At 34.0% G+C, this 24,767-nt stretch overlaps 2 protein-coding genes across 2 annotated transcripts; one reads left to right on the top strand and one right to left on the bottom strand.

Moving 5' to 3' along the window:
* Positions 1-3,732: 3,732 nt before the first annotated feature.
* On the top strand, positions 3,733-13,331 carry LOC110699156 (ABC transporter G family member 3-like). The gene is made up of 12 exons (XM_021876641.1): positions 3,733-4,122; positions 4,644-5,237; positions 5,378-5,457; positions 6,774-7,060; positions 8,028-8,199; positions 8,658-8,771; positions 8,899-9,027; positions 9,628-9,819; positions 10,680-10,766; positions 10,968-11,240; positions 12,310-12,417; positions 12,896-13,331. The coding sequence occupies exons 2-12, from the start codon at positions 4,760-4,762 to the stop codon at positions 13,151-13,153; spliced, it is 2,178 nt and encodes a 725-aa protein (XP_021732333.1). The 5' UTR covers positions 3,733-4,122; positions 4,644-4,759; the 3' UTR covers positions 13,154-13,331.
* A 671-nt stretch (positions 13,332-14,002) lies between these two features.
* On the bottom strand, positions 14,003-23,338 carry LOC110699155 (uncharacterized protein SYNPCC7002_A1590-like). Its single transcript, XM_021876640.1, has 6 exons — positions 22,974-23,338; positions 22,589-22,779; positions 22,111-22,156; positions 18,871-18,953; positions 18,676-18,792; positions 14,003-14,424 (listed from the first exon to the last, which is right to left on the bottom strand). Exons 1-6 carry the CDS (start codon positions 23,170-23,172, stop codon positions 14,353-14,355), a joined length of 708 nt encoding a protein of 235 aa, XP_021732332.1. The 5' UTR covers positions 23,173-23,338; the 3' UTR covers positions 14,003-14,352.
* Between the last annotated feature and the right edge of the window lie 1,429 nt (positions 23,339-24,767).

The raw sequence follows: 24,767 nt of genomic DNA, 5'->3' as shown, positions 1-24,767 counted from the left end.
TGTCAACAGTCAACTTTGATATTTCGCTACCTTCATTTATTTTTTTTTTTTGCCATTTTCTCACTCAAATGTGCTTGTTCTTGCTAGTTTTCTTGTATTCTTGCAAAGACTTCATAATCATGTATATTTTCATGAATATGCTTTTAAATTGCTTGAATTTAGCTGAAATTTCCTAGCCCTTTTAACCTTTAAACCTAAATCTATTACTAAAATAGTACGCTGACGTCATTAATGTTCACATGTCACTCTCTTAATAAATATTTTCTCGCCTATGATGCCATTTTTTATATTTTCTTCTTCTTCTTCTTCTTTTTTTTTTTTTTTTTTTTTTTTGGAGCTACCCTGTTTAACATTTTTGAAATTTGAATGGTAAAAGCTTTTACATTTCAATTACAACCTAAAAAATTGAAATATTTTTTCCTAAAAAATTGAAATAATTTTTCCTAAAAAATTGAAATAATTTTAAGCAGCACACTAATAAATGACCTCCGATCCTAAATTGAATATATGTATTACGCGACGTCAGACAGTACTATATTATAATTTTGATGAAAATCTGAATTTTAAAATTGCTAATAAATTTGTACAAGGTACATAATTTTTATTTATATTCATGTATAATAGCCATTTTTTTTAATAATGCACAAATTACAAAAAATAAATAGGTTTTATATATAAATTGTGCATTGCACGAGTTCTAACCTGGTAGTTTCTACTCTAGCCCAAAGCCATTTAATAATCCTAAACATTAATAGTAGAGTATGAGAGGTTTACTCAAACTTTATTACAAAAGGTCTAATCCTGATTACTCTTGAATAATTTATGACAGTCTTAGCGTATGAAAACCTCCCACTTTGCTATGGGGTGTGATAAAATATGAAAATATTCTTATAGATTTTTATGTAATAGTATTGTAGATATTTATATACTTTTTTTTTTATTTTTTTATATTGTCACATTTTCCTTTATAGAAAATTTCTTTTTAGTTGACACATTTTCTTTTACTCAATATGGTAAAATTTTGTTATGTATAATTCCTAGTTCACCTTTACTACCTTACAATACCCCTCACCCAATTTAAAATGGGTAGGAGTATAATTGACTTTTTCCTTCTTTCATCGCACCTCTTTAATATGTGTGTCAAAATCAAATGTGTCAATTAATAAAAACGGAGGATGTATATCTTTATATGGAGTATTATTATTAGAGTAGTAAATATTGCAACTTATCTAGTCAATTATTTTCCTAGTCTAAAACCTAAATTACACCCTTAAAGTAAGCTGCTTTTCCCTAACTACCCTACGTCCCTACATTACCCCCACCCAATTTTGAGTGGGTAGGAGTATTATTGTCTTTTTTCTTTATCACATCTCCTTAATATGTATGCCAAAATTAAGTGTGTCAAACTCTCAACTACTAAAGAATGTAGGAAGTATATATTTATACGGAGTATTAGGCTGGTAAAATTTTCAATTTATCTAGTCAATTATTTTCCTAGTCTGCAGCCTAAATTATAGTCTTAATGTAAGCTACTGTATTTTTTTATTTTATTTTTTACTTTGTATTTTATTATTTTTAAACAATGTAAGCTACTGTATCATGAAAAAGAAATAAATGATCTGAAATAAGGCACACATTATTCTCTTTCACTAATTTTTTTATCCGTGTGCTCTTTTATTTATTTATTTATTTATTTATTTTATTTTTTTTTTAAAAGAAAAAGTAATCCACATGTAAGTTGGGAGAAAGAATGACTAACCTATAAGATTAGTTGCTTCTCATACTAGCACCAATTGATTTTAGGATGAAACTTTGTTGGGCTTTATATATAGGCATACATACTCACCTTCTTATGGACTGGTGTAGGCTCATAGAAATTTGTCATGATATCAGAGCCAATTATCTTGGCCCATTATTAACATCAAATGAAGGAGCACCCAAAGCTTTACAAAATGCAGGATGGAAAGAATTTGAAGATTCGTATGTAGCACATAGCCAAATAATATTGTGATTATCATGAGTAGAGACTAGTTGACCTCTTGTTAACAGTCTAGAGATGGTCAAGGAGAAAGTTTGTTATATGTCCAGATTGTAATATCTAAAATTGTTCACAAGTGTGCAATTTCTAACTTACTCTGATCCGGGGTCGAAACGCCGTCGTTTTTAGCTTGGGCAATAGGTATATAGTCCGCCTCTTCCTCTAGTATCCCTCCTTCTTCTCGATTGTCTCCCTTTTCTTCCTAATATACTTTGTTTTCCTCTATTTTCTTTCAATCTCTATGAATTTAATCCTCTTTTTTCCAATTGCAAATTTTTCTTCGGATTTTTCACTCAATCCAATCAATCACTCTTTTTCTCATCTCGTTTCGTCAATTACTTTTCTAAATTGAAGATGATTTTGTACAATTTGCTAGGTATCAAGGTCGATGATGCTTGTTGTAGTGGTTTAAGTAAAATAACATAAGGTTTCAATAAAATAACACAAGGTTTTAGCTTTGAAAAATAACATGTTTTAGATAACATAATTTTTTTAACAAAATAACACAAGGTTTTATATAAAATAACACATACTTTTAGCAAAATAACATGTGACTTTAAGTTAAATAAAAACCTTTGATTTTAGGAAAATGATGTTAGGTATAAGTAAAATAACATAAGGTTTCAACAAAATAACAAGGTTTTTTAGCTAGAAAAATAACACTGGATTTTACGTAAAATAGCATAATGTTTTAGTAAGATTACATAGTATTTTAATTAGTAAAATTAAATAACATATTGCATAAAATAACACAAAGGTTTAGCAAAATTCTAAAATAACATAGATTTAATTATATCAAATCAAATTAACATATTTAGTTCAAATTAGCAGTACATTTTCAATCAATTAAATTAAAATCAAAAACAAATTTAAATCTACTTACTTTGTTTTTCTCATTCTTGTTCACGATTGTCGTATCTTTATATTATTCATGAATATCAACCATTTTATACGTAGTGAAATTGATTTTCAACTTCGATTGAGCAATTTTGTGCTTGTTTGAGTGGTTAAAATAATAATCAAAAGAATTTTTGTGATTTTTGTTGAGAAGAATGAAGGATTAGGTGATGCTAAAATGGTGGGTTGAGAAATTAGAGAGAGAAAAGGTAGGGAGAAAGAAATGAACTTGAAAATTTGACTATTTTAGGTTTATTTTCATTTATATACTCTCACAGCTTTTTACGTTATTTTTTTTTAGATATGTTGTTTCAATTAATATGTTGGAATACCATGAGCCAGTAGTACCTAATACTAATTGCACAAGTGAGGAGGAGTGAAAAAACGTAGCTTACATGTGATTTAGGAGGAAAAAAATTTACATTTTAAATTAGTGGGCTATTCCACCTATCACCAATTGATTTTAGGATGAAACCTTGGTAAGCTTTGATTATAGTCATACTCTCTTTTGATGTAGGCTCATGCTTAGCCTTTATTGAAACTTATCATTACTACTACGAATCACTCACATTGCAATACAACTTACATCATTTCATTTAATAATATCGGCATGACAAGTACTGTTTAAACATCCAACGAGTCGTACCCTTCAAACCAAAACCAACAATTAGAGCCTCGACTTTACTTTACTATGTCCTTGCCATAGTCCGAGTATCGCTTTTCAAATTAAAGACCCTTTGAATCCCAAAAAGGATTATGCTATTATAGATTGTTTAAGCCTTAAGCTAGAATGAAGTACCGACATTAGGCGCCTTGCTTCCGCAAATATTGCCCGTAATAATGCCTCGTGTCTTTCTCTTCCAAGAAACCTTCAAGTAAAATTTTGAATGAAATGATGAGAAAACAACGATTATATTCCATTTTTTCTCCAAAAAAGAAACCCACTAACCAAAGAAAGAAGAATTATATTATACACATAAAAAAACCAAGCAAAAAAGACCAAAAAAGCATACTTCTTTCATTACAAACAACAATTAGCTGTAAAATTAAAGCAAGTCAAGAATTTTTTTGTCCTTCTGCAGTCACTCTCTGTCTCTCACTCCCTTTCCATTTTTAGCCTCGCACTTCTTACTTTCATACCTTCTTCACTCTTTTTAGTTTACTCATCAGATCCATCTTTCAACAAGGTTAGTTTTTTAAAGCCATTTCTCATGTTAAATGCATCTGTTTTTTGAATTAATAGTTTATAATCTTTATTGATATTTCATTATTGCATGTTATTTGGGCAGTTTTTAAAACCCATTTTGTAATTTGTTGGGTTTTTGGTGTATTTCAGCTTCTGGGTTATTTGGGTGTCTCAAATTCAAGTTTATTATCTTTTTAATATAGTTCTTCTAATATAGTATGTTTGTGTAATTTAATGTGTGTTTCAGCTTCTGGGTATTTGATATTTTGTTCTTATGACTAATTGGGTATCTCAAATTCAAATTAATTATCTTTTTAGTATAGTTCTGCTAATATACTATGATTGTGTAATATAATGTGTGTTGGTGTATAGTGTATTTCAGCTTTTGGGTGTTGCTTATTTTGCTCATATGGGTTAAGTGGGTGCTCAAATTAAATTAGACAATAGTGAAAATTACAACTTTTTTTGGGGTTCGTATGTTTTTTCTGTTTTCCTCCTATAATACTGGCTCCTTTGTTACAGGTTGGCTCCTGATTTTTACTGTTAGTTGTATTGTAGAATATTGGATGAATTTTGTTTGAAAAGACTGTAGTGGCTGGATTGAAGGATTAGAGAGTAGTGAATGATTTAAGTTGAAAATGGAAGAAATACAGTCCCAATCAGATAATTATAGGTCTTCATCTTCCTCAGCTAGTAGTCCTGCTACCAGTAGGGTGCCTTCGAGTAATTTCTTCTACTTGAGGAAACCTGGTTCGCTGAGGCAACCTATCTCCTTTGAGGATTCTCCGGACTGGGGGGATGATACAGATATTGATGTTAGGGTGGATGAGGGGGTTGACTCAATTAATGCCGCCACCACTCCTGGTTCGCCAACTTTGTCAAAACTCAATAGTGGTTCACTGCCTTCCCCTTATGCTCATGAAGGTGTATCTGTTACGAGAAAGGTGGCAGGAGCTTCGGTTGTTTGGAAAGATTTAACTGTAATGATAAAGAGTAAAAGAAAGTACTCTGACAAAGTCATAAAGAGTTCTACTGGCTATGCATTACCAGGAACAATGACAGTTATCATGGGTCCTGCCAAGTCTGGGAAGTCTACCCTACTGAGGGCTCTTTCAGGTTTGAATATTTAGTTTCTTATTAGTAAAATTTGAGCACGTTGTAATACTTTCTGTGAGGTTTTTGAGTTTAGGGCTAATGTAATGTTTCTGTTTTTTTTTTATTTTTTATTTTTGTTTATTTTTATTTTTATCTTTCAGGGAGACTGCCTCATTCAGCTAGAATGTATGGTGATATATTTGTCAATGGAATGAAATGTGACTTACCTTATGGGTCCTATGTGAGTTCCAAACCATGATATACTATAAACCAATTGTATAAAATATTTAATTGTTGCTTTCATAAATTCCTTTATGATATGCTTATGTTGGTTATAATTATATGACAGGCTTACAATGTTTCTGGATTTTTCTATTTGTACTTACCTAAATTGTTTACCTTGCCTAACCTAGGCTGCTCTCATATTCTAACACAATGAATTATATATAACTGTGATCTTATGGCAAATCATTATGTAAAGATTTATCTCTGTACAGAATTAATGCACTCATAGAAGCAAAGAAGGACATAATTAATATAAGGATGTCCAGTGTACATTGGCTCCCTCACCACTTCTCTTGGCCAGTTTGTATCTGCTAATAATTTTAAAGAACACATGGGATTCTTGATAGAAATAGAAGACTTATAATGTCATCGTTTTTATTTGGCACATATCGATGTTTTTGTGAAAGAAACTTTCTGGTATATGACCAGGTGAGCTTAAGGCTTTCCGTGTTTCTTTGTTTGTCTTGTTTTAGATGATGTCGTTCTTGATCTGGGGAACATTTGACTTGGGATTTGTATGAGGGCATCCTAGTTCTGTGACTTTTGATACGCTACAAATATGGAGAAGGATGAAGTTTAATGATGTGAATGTTTGCTTCTAGCCTTCTACTTGATTAGATTTTATTTTGACTTTCAGATCTATTGATGTTTCTTACAATTTGATGTCAAATCAACATTTAAAGGTGTGTGACCTTCTGTCTTCACTTTATAGAGTCGTTAGTTTCTTAAATAGAAGTAGTTGGTGCCACAAATTGATTTGCCATGTTGTTGGTGCTTATATAGCCCCTTCCATGGATTGTTTGTGGCTTTTTGCAAGACTTAGAATGTAATATTGCTCCTGATTATAAGGGAAAAAAAAAATTCAGATTAATTGTCTGGAAGAAAATATTAAAGAGTAATGAGCTTCTTCCATGAAATCTTTGGTGCCTAAAGTCTGTTTTCCATGCATTAAGGGAAATTTTTTCCAGGACCCACATAGCTCCTTGTAAGTTTTGTGGCTTTGTGCTAGAACAGAAATTGACCATGAGAGAAAAAACTGTAAAATAAGAATGACTTACTGGAAGAAATACAATTCTCTCAGTAGAGGGGATGAAAATTCTTCTTCATAGTCCTTCCTCTCATTCAGTGATTTCTTTTTAACCTTTTAAAGTATTAGGTTGGTGGTTTGGCCTTTTCGGTTGCTGTTCTTGGATCTTGTGTTGCTATGTCTACTTATTGGGATGTCCTGCAATGCATTAAAATATTGATCTGCTTTTTAATTTCCATATGCAGGGATATGTAGAAAGGGAAACCACACTGATTGGATCCTTAACTGTTAGAGAGTTCCTTTATTATTCAGCACTGCTTCAGCTTCCTGGGTTCATTTGTCAGAAAAAGAATGTAGTAGAAGATGCAATCATTTCCATGTCTTTGGGTGATTATGCAAACAAACTAATAGGTGGGCACTGTTACATGAAAGGTCTTCGTAGTGGTGAGAGAAGGCGAATTAGCATTGCCAGGGAGCTTGTGATGAGACCACATCTCCTTTTTATAGACGAGCCTCTCTATCATCTAAACAGGTGCTGCTGATGTACATTAGATTTCTTTTTTCTTTTCCCCTCCTTAACTCATTAATACTGTGTTCCTTACTGGATCAAACCAACTGAAATGCTCTGTAATGATCTTTTCCAATAAAATGCTTTCATATACAGACAAATGACTCCCTTAGGCCTTAAGTGCTAAAGTTCAGGACTTTTCAACACTTGTTATCTGCCGTAAGATTCTTCTTTCCGGTCATAGAGTGCTGCTATCTATAGATCTGTTGTTCAGGTGTCTGAGTTTTATAAATATGTTGATGCAGAAATGGCTGATTTCAAGAGATCTGTTGTTTAACTCATTTAACTCTAATATGGTATCCATTTAATACACATATTCATGCTGCTAAAATGGATCCTTTGTCCTTAAAGTATATTTATGCAAAAGGTTGGGAAGTATTTTTGTACTATACATGAATATATCGCTGTCTCAATAACTCGTGAGCTTTTACCATTAGTATCAGATAATACGATGAGATTTGCATTAAAAAATGGATTTTGATGTCAGGATTTTTTTTTCATGCATCTGAAGAAGCACATGCATGTTATTGAGGCTAAAATTTTCATAAGACTTTTTGGTTTTTGATACTCCATTGCTGATGATTTAGAGAGTCTTAGATGGATTTTAAAACTATTGTGTCCTTGGGAAGCTATGTTAATTAAAGTTGGGGATGTTAAAAAAAAAAAATAAATTAACAATCTGTCAACTAAAATGGTGCTTGAGTTCGGAAACACTAAAGGGTCTCCTGATATCAATAATATCTCATAACACGATGCTTGAGGCTTAATGCCTAGTGGGTTGTTGTGGCTTGCCATGCCTTTTCTTTCCAATTAGATCCATAAACAATTTTCTGCTGCCTCATCTGGAAGTGTTGTGCTGGAAATTGCTATGATTAACACTAACTTAATGTATCGTTTGTTTGCCAGAAGTTAATGAATTCTTGTCTTTCAGTGTTTCTGCACTTCTTATGATGGTTACATTGAAGAAGCTTGCAACCACAGGGTGCACCCTTATATTCACCTTAAACCAGAGCAGTACAGAAGTCTTTGGCCTCTTTGATCGAATCTGCCTACTCTCAAATGGAAATACCCTATTTTTTGGGGAAACACTGTCTTGTTTGCAGGTAAATTTCAATAAGATGTTGAAAACTTGAAATTGTGACTTTTTCTGTGTCTTTACATTTATGAAGCTCATTTCCTTATCTGAAATTCCCAAATCAGTCTACTACAGCCTTCAAAAATCTCAAATTTGATTGATTTTTGTCAAGTGGTTTGTTTCTGTTACCATTTCCCTTCTGGGTACTCTTTGCTTTGCATTGTACAAGCAGTCTAATCTGCACTCCCAAACTTTAGAGTACCAATGTATTGTTAGTATTTAGTGTTGAAAAGTAGACACATGCACTCTAATTCTTCTTTCTTTGTACAACATTTCTGGGATCAATTATAACTAATTTTTGGTAGTAAATCTCTATTTTTTATTCCAGAAGCTACTAACTCTTAAATGAACATTTTTTTTTTTTGAAACCAACTCTTAAATGAACATTTTCCTGTGTAACTAAATAATTTTTCTTTGTTGGTGAAGCACTTCTCCAATGCTGGATTTCCATGCCCTATCATGCAAAGTCCTTCTGATCATTTTTTGCGAGCAATCAATACAGACTTTGACCGGATTATTGCAATGTGTAAAAACTTACAGGTATAGAATTACATGTAGTTTACTTATCTTTGGATCATCACAATTCATTCGATTTCCATCTATGCTATTGTAGCTATCTTACTCATGTTTGAACTAAAGTCATAAAGATATTAATAAACTTGATCAGGATGACCATGGCGACTTGTCATCAGTGAATATGGACACTGCTGTAGCTATTCGTACCCTTGAAGCAACTTACAAGTCATCCGCAGATGCGGCTGCTGTTGAGGCAATGATTATAAAGCTCACTGAAAAGGTTTGTTGCTGCTATATGTTAGTCTATCTAGATCCCTCTTTTCTCTTTCCTTTCATTTCCTTGTTTGGTCGCTTTCTTTTAACTTTTGATATACAACATACTTGTAAAGTATTAATATGTGAGCTGAACCACTGCATGTATTTTGCACTTTTATTTGTCATATAGTCATATGTCATTCACTCTCCATCCTAAAAATTAGTCTCAATTTTCAAGAAGGGCCAACTTTTGGGTAAGAGGAAGTATAACTTCACCTACCTCCATAAACTAGACCAAAAAAAAAAAAAAAAAAAAAGGAAAACTTAAAATGTTATGACACTTTTTTAGGAATTTCATATGTATATACACTGACACAGTCGTAAATCGTTGCCTCATTTGTGGCATACATATTTTATAGTGATAATTTTAATTATGTTCCTAAACCAACACAGATACTATCACATTTCATGTAATTTTCTCATTGGTTGCTTAGAGTGACTATTCATGAGCGCTAAACGAAAATTTGTTATGAGCTGTTCCCTGAAGAACTGTGACTCTACAGTTATACAAAGTAGAAAACAAAATGAATTTTACGTCAATTCTTTTGTGAACTTTTCTCTTCAGGAAGGTCCTCTTCTCAAAAGCAAAGGAAGGGCAGGCTGGGCTACCCGGATTGCTGTTTTGACCTGGAGATCATTACTAATTATGTCCAGAGAATGGAAATATTACTGGCTTCGCTTGGTTCTCTATATGCTTTTGGCTCTCTGTATTGGTACTGTGTTTTCAGGCTTGGGGCATTCTTTGTCTTCTGTTGTGGTAAGTTGCTACAAATTTCTATATTCTGGTGTTGCTGTGCTTTACATTTGTGGCCATATTGCTTTTTTTTTTTTATTCTTTTTCTTTTTTTTTTTGGGGCGGGGGGTTGATATTGGTTTTAAATGTGCACTTTATGAGCTAATTCCCAATCCCCACCCCTACCATAACTTTAGTAGCGGTTTCTGGTCCATTTTGTTTCTCTCGTATTCATAACCTGTATAACCCTGGAATTTTAAATTACAGATAACATTCAACACTAATGTATTACTGCTGGGAATTTTTGTCCCCACCCCACCCTTGATATCCTAGTTGTTGATTGTTAAATTTGTAATGACTGAGGCACAAATGATGCAGGGGCAAAGCGATGATTTCAGTCAACAACTTTAGTCCAGTTGCAAATTTGGTGTTTAAGGAAGGATCATTAAAAATAAATAGTCAATTGAAGTTTTTCATTTGATTTATCTTTGAAGCACTGGATACAATGGAGACATATCATGCAACCAAATGAGTGGATATGGGGGTTTTGGATCTTCTCTGACTTGATGCTGTATCGTGATTGGCAACCATATTCATTCCTTTTTTCTGCATTATTTCTCTTTGGTTGGGAACCTTTTGCAAAATCCATTTGATTTTAACCTTTGTTATGGGGTTTTGGAGTTGCTTAAAATAAAATAAAAAATCTCAAGCTATTAATTGCTCATATAACACAAGCTTGTTTTTGTATCAGTTTGGTCCTTCTGAACTGTTTGTGCATATGCTCTCATTCCTAGGCTTAAAGTTGTTTTTTCTTGAAAGATTTTTTTTTTCATTTTTTTTTTTTACTTTTCATTTACCATTGCTTTCCTTGTTTTGATCTACAGGCTAGAGTTGCCGCTATATTTGTATTTGTATCATTTACATCTCTTCTAAGCATTGCTGGGATGCGAGCACACATGAAAGAAATAAAGGTTAGGACTCCCACCTTTTGTATGGATTAAGATTCAAAATTTATCAATCTTTCAGCTTTCTAATTCAACATTCAATGGTTCTTTTTATTCTTTTCAGTCATGCCATATTCTTCTTAGTCTTCAGGGTGAAACTATTCTGGTTTGTAGTTCCATCCTCGTCCTTTGGTTATTAATTTTAATCCTAGTGTGTTTGCTGTGCAGACATATAGCTGTGAAGAATCAAATAAGCATTCTGGAGCTTTTGTTTTCCTTATTGGACAACTCTTATCTAGCATACCTTTCCTGTTCCTGATTTCTATTTCATCAAGCCTTGCTTTCTATTTCTTGATTGGATTACGAGATGAATTCAGCTTGTTAATGTACTTTGTATTGAATTACTTTATGTGCCTTCTGGTCAATGAAGGATTACTGCTAACTGTTGCGGCCTTCCAGCTAGATGTTTTCTGGAGCATTTTGACCCTAGTGCTTGTACATGTGAGTCTTTGCTGATCCCTTTTCTGATGAATTGCCTGTGTACTGCCCATAACATCTGAACTTTTCTCCACTGCAGTATTACTATTGGTTTCTCATCTATTTATTAATGCTTTATCTCAAGTTTTTCAGGAGTAACTATGGGCAGGGTGCACTTTGATAGTTAGCCCTTGTGGTGGATAGTTTATTCACTACTGTTGTGTGCGATTTTTTTAAATCAATTTTTCATGGTTGTCTAGACAAACTAACCCCCTTAAAATATGACAGTCACCAGTGGAAGTATTCAAAATATGGAATGACAAATTTTTTAAAAAATTCTGCTGGCATGGTGGTTCAAGTGATGTATAGTCTATATTTTTATGCTGATGAATTTCTAGTATGATCTGGAAACATATTACAATTCATTTCATATGATAATACTTTAACAAACTGACCTAAGGGAGGAGCATAATGGGTAGTCTAATTTTATTCTGCTAATAGTCATCAGATGGGGAGAAGTCATGCTGGATATTGTTTAGTAGTAGAAATACTTTGGAGAGCTCCAACCTCTTGAATGATGGTTAGGGAGAGAACAAGCCTCTCGAAAGCTTGTACTACTTTTCTTATTTTTCAGATTTTAATGCAAAGTTAATCTTCTTCTCCCTTTGGATGTCAGCTTACATTTTCCAGTTCTTAAGCTTTATTAGTCAAAATCATTATTCATCTTTAGAATCATTCATATTATGCTGGATCATAACATACATGTATAGAATTTTTTTACAGCCACTATCCCTCCGTCTTAGCTCAAGGTTAACATACAAATAACGGATGTCCCCGCTCAAATAACACTCTACTTTTACCCCCTTTTCCTCTGTAGTACTTGACCTTGGGCCCAAACCCACTTTTTTCTCTCAAGTTTTGGAACTGAGGGTATATTATAGGTTTCAAGTACATATAGATTACTGCATGAGACTTGGTTTAAATTATGATTGAATTTGTGATAAGAATTTTTGAGCAACAAGCCATTGCTCTATTGTGGTTTGATCAGTAGCTCACGTCATATGCTTACCGAATGAGTACTTTCTGCATTCAGATCATGATGATGCTCTCAGCTGGGTACTTCAGGATCCGTAGTGATTTGCCTGTATCGATATGGACTTACCCTTTGTCCTACATTGCCTTTCACACGTACTCCATTCAGGCAAGTACAAGTTTCTCCTCTCCTTTGTGCTTTTCCAATTTGAGCTAACAGAGTTGGATTGCCTACTGTATGTGGTTGGTATGATGTATTGATTACCCAGTACCTTTCTTGGTTTTAATATCTATATATTTATATGGGCTACTTTTTTTTGTTGATCTGTACACGTCAGTGTATCCAGTGCGGATGCAGGAGGAAAAAATATTATTGGGAAAAAACAAGATTAATTTTTTTTACTAGAGGCAATAGGCTAAATTAATTTGAAAGATAGCTCAAATTTCCGAAAATGTATGAGATGAATATTTTTAAAAAAAAAAAGAAAAAAAAAATTGATTTTAGTGTGGGCAATTGAGCCACAACATGTCTCTGCCTCAAAGTGTGTCTGCGATTACTCCTTTGCTTCTTGTGGGAGTCCCTTGGAAATAGAATTCTTAGTTTAATTACACAGCAGAATGACCCTTCTATATACTTCTTATTCCAGGGACTTTTGGAGAATGAATACGTAGGCACAAATTTTGCAGTAGGAGAAGTCAGGGCCATATCAGGATATCAGGCGGTTAGCAGTGCGTATAATATCTCCTCCAACATCAACGCTAAATGGAATAATTTGTTGGTGCTCTTTTTAATGGCTGTTGGTTACCGCTTCATGGTGTTCATTTTGCTTAGTATTCGTGTAGGGACAGGATTAATTAGGAGCAAAGTTTGCCGTTGTAATCTTAAAACAATGAGAAATGAATGAATGAAAGAAATATTTATTTGATTCCTTCTGTTTCTTTTCCCCACTATTGCAGATAGTGGATCACCTGAATTTGAAGGTTTCATGAGATTGATCACCTGAATTTGAAGATTTTATGAGATTTTATCCATTATAGTTAGCCATTTGTTTGTGGCCTGAGTTGTTTACTCTTGACAGCTCTCCATTTCTTTGTTCGTGCTTGTGAATTCGTATTTTCAGCTGTAGGCGCATGTAGGTTTCGTTTGTTATGACTGAACAAATTATGGTAAAATAGTTTTCCGTTATTTGTTTTCCTTGCAAGAAAAATGGAGGAACGGGAAATCAAGAGTTAAAGGGCGAGATATGGATGGGAGGAGAGGAAAGGGATGTTAAGATTTAAGAATAGGAAGGAAAATGTGGTATTCCTTTTTTTTAAAGGGAAAATGGTATTCCTTTCTCTTTAAAGGGAAAATGTTTTCTACACTTACGAACCTTTGCAAAAGTTATTTTCCACCCTTTAAAATCAAACATTAGAAAATGGGAAAATTATTTCCTAAAAATTGTTTTCCGTCAAGACAAACGGAACCATAACGTTGATAATGAGACCCTACCCTAGACTATGATGATTTACTTTGTACGAAATCTATATATTACAAAGAATAATGAATTATGATTTACTTTGTACGAAATCTTCTTGTTTTAATCTGAACGTTTTATAACTATTTTTTAATGAGCTTGCGCTGCGTAGATTGAATTGCAACCTTGCCAGACGGGATTGAAGTCCTATCCACTAGATGCACCATAAAGCAACCAATCGAGCAGGTTACAATCATATGATTAAAGGCGCATTGCACTAGGCCACGCAGTTCCAGCTAATTTAATCTTAAATAACTAAATTAACAACAACGTATCATGCTCACCTACATTGTCTCTCGAATGCCAAAGCAAAATGACTGTTACAGTGTATAATAAGAACAAATACAACATAACAGGGCTTTTACTCCAGAGTTCTGAGACACTTTCGACAATATACACGTGTATGAGATTTAACTCTTAATATGTTATTAATAATTTTTACTAAAACTATACTACAAATGATTTCCCAACGTTGTTTATGTTCTTCCTCCATTGTCTAGAAGAAGTTATCTGACAATAGAGAAAAGGTCTGGTAACACTTCCACTGGGTAGGAGGTGAATGAACGACAGTACTATGACTTCCGGAGTTAAATTTGACCAGTTCCAAGAGGTTGCCTTGAGGTATCCCCTGAAGCCCATGCTTGATAGTCCTTAACAAGCTGTACAACCATAAAAGGTAAGTGATCAGTCTAACTTGTACAACTAATACAAAGCCAAACATCAGAACTAACTATATGGTGGGGTACGGATGCAAGGATGTGTAAAACCAATTCCCCTAATAAGGATATTTCTGTTAAACTTTTTGAGATAAAAATCATTACTTTGCAAAAAGGGAAATCACTATCAACAAGAGCAAAAACATAAATATTTACAACACACACAAGATATGCTCCTGTAGCTCACCAACAAACCATATGAGAGCTAGAAAATACAAACTACTACTAATGTGCTGGGATTTAGGATAAAATTTACCAATTTGAACAAAATTGTGGAAAAGAAAATCTTCCACTAACTAAGGGGTGTTCTTGTAATGTTTTTATCTAAGGGCATTGGAAACCTTTTTCCATGCGGGGCATGCTTGCTAAGCTTGTTGGTGTTTTTGCTCTCTCTCCCATTTCAATCAATGATTTTTTTTCCTTTTTTTTCAATCGAAGACTTGCAATTTGATGAAAGCTATCTCTATCTTTTCTCCCAATTTTCAAAATTCAAACCCATTTAATCCAAATTGTTTTTCTTAGCTTTGTTTTTGTTGGTTTCATAGCTTTATTTTTCTTTTAGAGTAATGTAAGGCTCTTTGAGTCCCTTTTATATAGTAGTCTTTCCTAGGTTTTTTTCTTCTTGTCTTTCTTTCTTTATTTAAAAACTAACTGCTTGTGTTTGGAGTTTTATTGTTAACCTTTAGTGCAATGAGAAAATTCCACTGGAGTCAAATCGAAAGTCAAAGAAGCAAAAGGATTGATGGAATTTTATTTCGAATCACATTTGCACTTTGTTTGGATTGAAGGAAATGGAGGAATGGATTATCTTTCATTTAGGTAACAAATGAGGAAGTAAGGGAATTAGAGGGGAGAGAAATGGAGGGATTAAATTGTAAATAATTGATCTCTTCAACAATGGAGAGATTTGGAAGGAAAACTCATCTTTCTTCCCTCCCCTCCCCTCCCCTCCCTTTCTCTTCCCTCCCCTTCACCTCCCTCCCCTTCTTTTCTTTCCCATTTCCTAATTCAAACACACCATAAAGGAGTTAAGGTGGAACGATCTCACCAACGTTGTGTTTGGATTAAGAAATGGGAAAGAAAAGAAGGGGAGGGAGGTGAAGGGGAGGGAAGAGGAAGGAAGGGGAGGGAAGAAAGATGAGTTTTCCTTCCAAATCTCTCCATTGTTGGAGAGATTAATTTCTTACAATTTAATCCTTCCATCTCTCTTCTCTCCAATTCCTTTCCTTCCTCATTTGTTATCCAAATGAAAGATAATCAATCCCTCCATTTCCTTTCCCTTCTTTTCTGTCCATTTCTTTCAACAAAGTGCTAACAATTCTTGTGGTTGTTACTTCTAGGATAGTTAAGGGAAATTAAATGGTTTAATGCTGATGAGATTAGTGGTTGATCATTGTTGATGTCATGATCTTATTTTAGATTGATTGATGTTGCATGATTCATGCACTATAGCTTCCGTAAATCTTTGCTTTTAGAATTTAGTTGCTTGCTTGATCCATCTTTAATATATAAAGAAAAAATGAATGGGAGAAAAATCGAAAATGCTAAAATTTCCTTTCAAGAAAAGCCTTGTAAATATTGCTTTGTCTCATATTTGTGTTATAGAGGGATATATATGTTTGAATGCATTTCTTCCTAAGAATTAAGAGTTTGCATGCTCTTGGAATGTCGTTGGTCGACTCTAAGATATGTCTATGCAATGGTAATTTGTGTCCTGAACTCGTAAGGGCCCATCGATCCAAAATTTATGGGTCGTTCTCATTAGTGGATTTGAAGCCCTATGGGTAGTAATTGATCCCAATATGAATTTCAATTGTTCAATCCCTAGGGATAGTAAATTGTTTTACTTTCACCCTTAGTTTTTGTGAAGTTTTTAGGCCATAAAGGTTTGTGCTGCTAATTTGTGATGGAATGTTGAAAAAGAGGAATTAAATGGAAATCAAGATTGTGATTATGAATTCAATAAAAGTGAATAAGAAAGAAATAGCCGTCCATAGTTAACGAGGAAAATTCAATAAAAAAGAGAAAAAGACGAAAAAGAAGAAAACAAAAAAACAAGAAAGTGCGTGAAAAAAGGAAAAGAATCAAAAGTATCTTTCTGCAAAGAAGGTTAAGGAAATCAAATTTTCCAAGTTTTTTGTTGTTTTTGTTATTTTTGTTTGAAAGTTGGTAGAAAGTTTGATGTAGAATCTGAGGATTGATCACCCTTTGCTTCACAATTAGGCTAACTCCAATTTCTAAATTTTTCCACACCTTTTCTCCTTAGCCTACATTTCAACCCAATAAAGTCCTTTAGACCTTAGATTGGTTGAGTCAATAGTTGGTGAGGGAGCTAGATTTCAAGCATATGGAGAAAGCATGACTCAGTAAGATGTTGGGTTCTTCTTGCTCCTAATTTCCCATCTTTGTTTTGGCTCTTTTGTGGAGTAAAGAGAAGTTACATTGAAGGGCAAAATTGAATCTAGATGAGAGAATGTGGTTTGATTGTGTTAGATGTACTTACTTCTCTCTCCTCTTAGGTGAACCTCTCACAAAATTCAAGTAAATCAACAAAAAGCCAACCACAAAATTAAAGCGAAGTGGTGGAGCTTGTTTGAGTTCTCTACATTTAGCATAGTTTATCCTTCAATTAACCTTTGGCATTCAATAACGTGCTTACTCTTACTGCTTAAAAAAATTGTCATACATCTATGCTTATCTCTTAGAAAAGTTCAAAAATGTTGTGTTGTTTTCGTTTGCTCCTTTTTCTTCACCTCTTCTTGTCTTTGGTTGTCTTGACTCAAGAGTTGTGCATTAAATTCTTTGAAAACCCTTGTGAGAGTATACTTACCCTCCATAGCGATGTATGGGTTTACAAGGCTTGTTGTTTATGTTAAAAACCACCACAATTCTTACGAAAGTGAGTTAGAGTATATTCTTGCATCTAGTCTTCGTTTTATGTTTAATTTTGCTTGCTTGGAGACGAGCAAAAAAGTAAGTTGAGGAGTTTTTTATAAGTAAGTGGTCTTTTAGACCACTTTTATACCTCATTATCCCCTTAATAGTTCCTTTCTTGTGATATTATCCCCATTCTTGTTAGGGGTGGGCAAAAAATCCGATCCGAACCGTGATCCGGTTGATCTGATCCAAAAAATTGGATATCCGATCCGGTTTTTTCGATTTCGGATATTTTGGATCGGATATCCGAAAATTTTCAGTTCGGATTCAGATAACGAATTTAGAAAAATTGGATATCCGATCCGATCCGATTTTTCAATATAAAATAAAATTATAAAAATATTAACTAATTTGCAACAAACTCCTACTTAGAATGTTAGCTCTAATTATAATGTAATACTGTATTTGTATCTTGGATTTATAGGAAGTGATTTTTTTTTATTTTTACAAGTATTTTTTGGTTGCCTTAATAATCAAGTGAACCTTATTGCATCATTGTGCTTGAATTTGTTGCATTTATTTAAATTTTTATAATTAGTACGAAAGTTCATAAAATATAAGATTTTAAACAACTCAAATCAAGGGCATTTTACCAAAAGAAATACCAAAATTTCGATATTAGTATGCGGATCGGATATCCGCTGATCCGATCCGAAATTTCGGATATGCGAAAATCGGATATCCGGTTTTTTCGGATCGGATTCGGATCGGATACCAGCCCTAATTTTTGGTGCTTCTAGCTTATTCTCTTGAGTTTGTTTCTTTCTTGTTGCTTTTGTAGAATTACATGATTTTTGGTGTTTTGTACTCACATTTTTCATTAATCTTGCATCTTCCTTCATATGCTCACGAGTCTAATGCAAGTCCTTGTTGTAGGATGCCTTGGAGAGCTCATACCATGGCCTCTATAATCATCGTGCATAATATCAAACGTAAAGAAAAATAAAAGCAACGGATGGAGTAACATTTATCACTCCTATTTTTTATATTTTTGCAGAACATCCTAGACTGATTCTCTACTCTGTATAATGTGTCTTTTTTTTAACAAAGCATTGTTATTGATTGATCGGTGGATGGTAATGACCCACCATCCATAAAATCCTAGATTTACCATTGGGCAGACCTATTCCAAACAAGGAAATAGATAATAATTAACTAACATAGAAATATGGGTAAGGTGAGATGGAAGGAGTACATTTGAAATAACTCTTTAGATAGAATACCAATGGAAGCACATTCAGCATTAACTCTACAAACCTGTGCCATAAATCGAGGAAGCATAATCACAAGTATTTGTTCAAGTACTCGTGCTCCATTTGATTCAATCATTTGTACTGGAATTGCTCGAAATGGAAAAGGTACATCAATGCTCACCTAAAATCCAGGAGAAAATGAGTGCAAATCCTAAACCGTTGGGTAAGAATTGTAACATAATCTCGAAAGGCATATTACCTCAATGACTGCATCAGAAGTGAGCTGCTGTATTTCTGAGTTGCTTTGCTCCACATCACAAGATATACGATTCACCATGGAAGCTGCATTCCCATACCAAACCAATGTCAACGCATTCCTGAAATAGCATGACACAAGGACTCAAAACTAGCATATAATGATTATAACATGCCAAAGACAGTATAAAAACTGTTCTCCACTTATCCCAGGAATGTTTTGTCACCTTTATATACAAGGCAGTTCCATAACCAGTTTAAGTGTTCAACTTATAATTTCACAGAGCCCAAATAATACTTTCATATACAGGAAATTCCAAGGGAAACAAGGAAAGTTAAATTTGTAACCCTTGCATACATTTTTTTTATTCCTCTGGATATATCCAGTACCTTAAACATTTGCATCTTTCCTACATTCATACTATGAAATAAGCATTTTCATTTCAATTTTTATTTAAGGTGGAAACAAGATAATGTGTTCACCTACAGAAGCAGAGTAGTAGTGGCAACATCTCATGTTTACATTTCTGGAGCCAATAAATACAGTATTAGACTATTAGATAGACCTTCCAAACTTATACGTATCCTTCAGTCCTTTTACTAATTTCTTCACGAATAAGTTGTCAACCATGCAAATGCAAATGTTACAAGATAGAGGTAGCATAGCCAGTACTGATGAAAAAGTTACAAAAATACTCATGTTTACAAAACAATAACTAAACTTATAATAAACCAACAAAGATTCACTGAATATAGATGTACACAAATACTGTGAACTACTAATCCAAAATTACTTCAATCCTAGTTCAACTATAATTCATTCTTTAAAGACCACAAAAAGAGCTTAGCTATCCAAATTATAGATGCTAGATTTTCGAAAAAAACAAACAAAACGCTATAGTGGTATTTTACTAGGTTGAATAATTGTGTAACCATTCTCTCCTAATTACCACATTGGTATAAGATACTCATTATACTTCCTCCGTTAACGGTTATTTGCAACATTTACTAAAATTAGGCGCTTCCTATCATTTGCAACAAACTTTTTTATTTCCTTTTTTAGTAACTTTTTGCTAACAAAATGCCCATAATACCCTTACTTAAACAACTTAGACATCTAATTAGATCACTAACCTAGTTTAACTTTTTACCTAATAAATCTGATTATTGTAATCATTTTCACCAAAAAATCATTCTTCTTCCCACTTTCTCTCTCCGGTTTTCCCCAATTTTCTTCCTCCTTCAATTTTCTCTCTCCTCTACATTTTCATCTTCTTCTTCACCACATCTTTCAATGGCAATGGAAAATCAATTGAACATGTCCCTCGACAATCTCATCAAGATAAACAAATTTTCTGGTTCGTGGGGGTGTTAGGGGTTTCAGATCTAGTTTTAGGGGTGACGTGGCTAGTTTTGTGGTGGTGGCTGGGTTTGTCTGGTTCGTGGGGTGGCGTGGGTCTGGTTCGTGGTGGTGGCTGGGTGGGTCTGGTTTCGTGGGGGTGGCATCTGGTTCGTGGTTTGGTTTCGTGGGGGTGGGTCTGGTTCGTGGTTTAATTGTGAAGGTAATGTTTCTCAACCACATGGATAGCCTTTTAGGAGTGCTTTTCTTTGCAGATGACAGTACAACTAGGCAAGTTAGGGTGTCTTTTGCCTATTAATTTTGTATAATTGAATGTTACCATATTAAACTCTGTACTAAACATAACTCATAAGTCTGTACCACGAGGCCTTAATAGTTATGTTATTTTTATTTAGTGTCATGTTATTGTTGTTCATTATAACATACTATTATTTTCAATGCAACAATATGTTAATTTTATCATGTTTTCTTTTGTTTATCTTAATGTTTCCGGGGGTGCTCCTTGGGTGTATAATATAGTAAATTGCGATATAAGACTTTTATTTAAGCATCATACTTTAGATATCACTTTTCTTATTATATTCAAGTTTTACCTCTTTTTATTCAATCTAATTTAACCCCAATTTATCTCACATGGATTAGAATTGTAATTTACACTCCTCATGCTCTAGTAAGATTTAGATAAATTGAATGGAACTTTTATATTCATGTGCATAAGTTGGAATAAACCATACTTTTCTATTGGTATGTGGATTATTGAATTGTGTGTAAAAAGTTATACTCCCTCCCCTTTATAATAGGTGCAACATGTCCCCTTAGCATGAATTTTGAGGAGGTAATTAGAAGAGGTAAACGGACAAATTAACTAATATTATTTGAACACGGGTAAGATAGACATGTTGTGTTATTGGTGTTTATATTATTTCAGCTAATTTTTTGTTTACCCTATGCCACATAGACATGTTGCACTTCTAAACACACAAAGTATTCGATATACATATTTATTTTTAATGTGTTATGCTATATTTAAAATTAAGCTCTCTTTTTCTCTTATCTTAAAATCTTCTATATTGTGACATGGCATGCTTATAAAGGAGCTATCTAAGCTCTTGAAAAGTTCTCTTTTATTTAAATAGTTATATTTTGGTTTCCTCTAAATAATTTGTGTCCCAAGTATCATGGGACTTAAGATTCTCTGAATATACAGATTTAATTACTTTTGTGTCCTTTTTTATCTCTTTTGTTTTCCTGAGCAAACTGAACAACATACCTTTACATTGCTGAGTAAAGGCAGTGTAAATTTTGACCTTAATTTAGTTTATATGGGTGAAATGGTGAATGAAACCTACCTAAGCAATCTAAACACCCAATTGGTACCGAAGTGGCTAAGTGAAGCTTAGTTATTAGGATTGAATTCTTGCAATTTATTATGCATCAACTAAGTTCGATTCCATATACCAAAAAATAAATAAATCAATTGCATTGTTTGAGACTTTGAGTTCTCCAAAATAGGATAGTACTACATCAAACCTTTAGGAGCTCTTTGGCCCTTCCAAATTTCCAAATAATAGTGGTCAAAATCATTATAGGTCAACAAAAATCAATTAAAAAAAGCACAGCTAAGGTATATGCCTAAGCAGACCAGATCAATACCCAGAGGGCTCAGTCAATGTTTCATACAAACAATAAGAATCTTAGAAAACTCAATTCAACAGGGAACACTTAGAGTAGAGATCAGGTATTGAGGTATATACATAACAAACGAATCTTAATGGTCACAAAAACATGAATTCAAGCATTTCAAAGCAATTCACATACAAGAGGAAGATGGCTTAGAGCTGTAGATGAAAACTCTATAGGAATTTTGTAACAGAACATCCTTACCCTCAAATTTGTCATTCTGCGCAACCACGATCGGTGATCCCTCCAACTGTCATGAAGAATATCACACGATAAGGAAAACCTCCATGTCCACCAGTGACAAAAGGCCAAACTACAAACACATGAGCTTTGTATATAAACAAAGTAGCTCTAAACAAACACCTAATTCATTAACAAGCAAATGACTAAATGTCAATCATAATAAATTTTACAAAATTCTGAAAGATTGCAGCTAGTGAGTTTTGCATAAGCTTATTAACATAATGAGAAATTAAATGACAGTTTATTAAAGTTGTAAGTGAGAACCTCTCTATTATTTGAAAATGCCTATTTTAAGTTCGACAATCTAGTCAGCTTCACACTAACAAAAACAATCAATCAAGACAATTGAAGCATATATAGCCTCGAATCACACAACCAATGCTTACAAAAAAGTGAACATCGCTAACAATGGAACAAAAGGGCAAAGAAGAAGTCAGACCTTGCAGGATAAGAGCTTAATACAACATCCATTAGGCTCTTCTTCGACACGAACAAGCAAAACTGGGCAAACCTCGAAAGAAAAGAATTTAAACCTGTAGACATAGCACCTAAATGTACTATCATCTACTCTCTCTATCCTTTCTGCATCCAACACTGAGTATTGACTTGCCGGCAAGCTCATATACTCCACTACTCCACCACAAACAATCATATAAATAAATAAATTAATTAAATCATTGAAGATATCATAAAAATGATTATCAAATTCCAAATTAAGATATAAATAAAATCAGCCAAACGATCAACAACCCAAAATAAGAATTACCCAAGAATAGAAATCAATAATGCAAGCATTAAAAGGAAAGAAAATGTAGTAATATTACAAAGAGGGCGTTGAAGCTGGTGAACAGGAACAGTCTCCTTTCGGCGGGCGATAATTCGAGCTTTAGGGGCTAATTCAGAAGAAATTCGAAGTGGGTATTTATGGAACTGAATGGGAAAGGAAGGATTGAAGAGAGGAGTTAGAGAATAAGGAGGGTTTTTCAGCAACAATGGAGATGAATGGTGGTTCATGGCAGCCATTGTTTCTCTGTTTGGTGGGTTTCACCGTGCAGAGATATTTTCTGTTTCAAATCAAATGACCGGTGCTTATCTTCTTAGGAATTCAATTCGTAGGATAAGAGAGAGCAAAGCGCAGGACTTCCCGAGGTTGGCTAGTGCCTAGATTGATGAGACTACAAGCTAGGAGGTGCACGCAATAAGATGAATGATACTCACTCTTTTTAAAAGGCAAAATCGGCAAAATTGGCCACAACATCCTAAATTATAGTTTGGGTGTAGTTAATACCTTAAACTTTGACTAGTAGCTAGAACACCGCTATTGATTAGGGTGCAACACGTGGCATTAATTGCCCTTTAATTACTATAAATGTCTCAATTTGAGTGCTCAAAATTCCCATTAGTGGCACACACCCAAATCAATAGTTGATGGTGTGTTAGTTACTACTTAAAGTTCGGGGCTCCTTGTTTCTTTTCTATTTTCTTCCCTTTTTCCTTGGCCTTGATGGCCAAACAGACTTCTATGGTAGGAATAAAAGATTTGGCCTCCTTAAGAGATTCGGCAAGTGTCCGAATACCCTTCCAAACCAATTCAAACTTGCATATGCCCTACTTCAATCCTCGGACGAATTCATACAAATTTCATCTGGTAGCCCATGAATCTGAATTTTCTCCATGTTAAATTTATGAATATAGGACCAACATCCATCTTCCCCTTGCCGGATATTGTTTAGGGGCATGCTAGTCTTCTTGGTTGGAATGTTCTTGGAAATTTTACCCACAAACAAAAAGCTAAGTGTTAAGAAGCAGTTTATGCATCCGTCATGTAGGTTGCAAAACTAATTTCGTGCCACACCTTTCAAGATTGATGGGAAGCATTTTCATCACGTAGCATCATCTATGTCTTGAAGGTAAATTAGATTTTGACTGGCTTTTATTTTCTCCATTGGGTTGCTGGTTTGTCAAAGGCTCTGACTAAGACACTCTTCACCTTAGGCGGCGAAGGGGCATTAAGATCTGGTAGTCAATCGGTTGAGGGTGTGACGCCTGACCCCTAGATGACTAATAATATTGTGACTGCTATGAATTTTTTCATGAATCAAAAGAGTAGCATCACCACTGCTATATCAAAACAAACGACGGGAACCATGAGTGCATATCCTAAGAGATTGGAAGCTTCAATTGAAACCATCAGATGTTAGGGTTCCAAGTGTTGCTATATCATGAACATGATGAAAAATAAAGTTCTTTGACTAGAACTAACTTTGTTAAGTTATTGGCTAGAGGTCAGGGTTATGATCAGGGTCGGCCCTTACCCGATGCAGCCTGTGCGGCAGCACAGGGCCAAATTCTAATTGGGGCCTTAAATCAATATAATGTCTTTATACTGCAGTTTTAATGCATACATACCAAATGTGGCTTAGTGGTGTAGAGTGTATTGATCTTAGCAAAGCTCAGGGGTTCGATTCCCTATTACTTGCCTTATTTTTTGCTATTTTCTTAAAAACACGATTAATATTTTTTAATCTTTCCTTTTTCTACAATCATTAATGAATTTTTTTTTCTTTTAAGTATATCTTTAATGCCTTATACTACAAGTTGCACATAATATTAACGAA

This window comes from Chenopodium quinoa, unplaced genomic scaffold, assembly GCF_001683475.1.
Source record: "Chenopodium quinoa cultivar QQ74 unplaced genomic scaffold, ASM168347v1, whole genome shotgun sequence".
In the NCBI taxonomy this organism is placed as follows: domain Eukaryota; kingdom Viridiplantae; phylum Streptophyta; class Magnoliopsida; order Caryophyllales; family Amaranthaceae; genus Chenopodium; species Chenopodium quinoa.
Note: the sequence above shows the minus strand (reverse complement) of the source record. Positions and strands in the feature narration are given on the sequence as shown.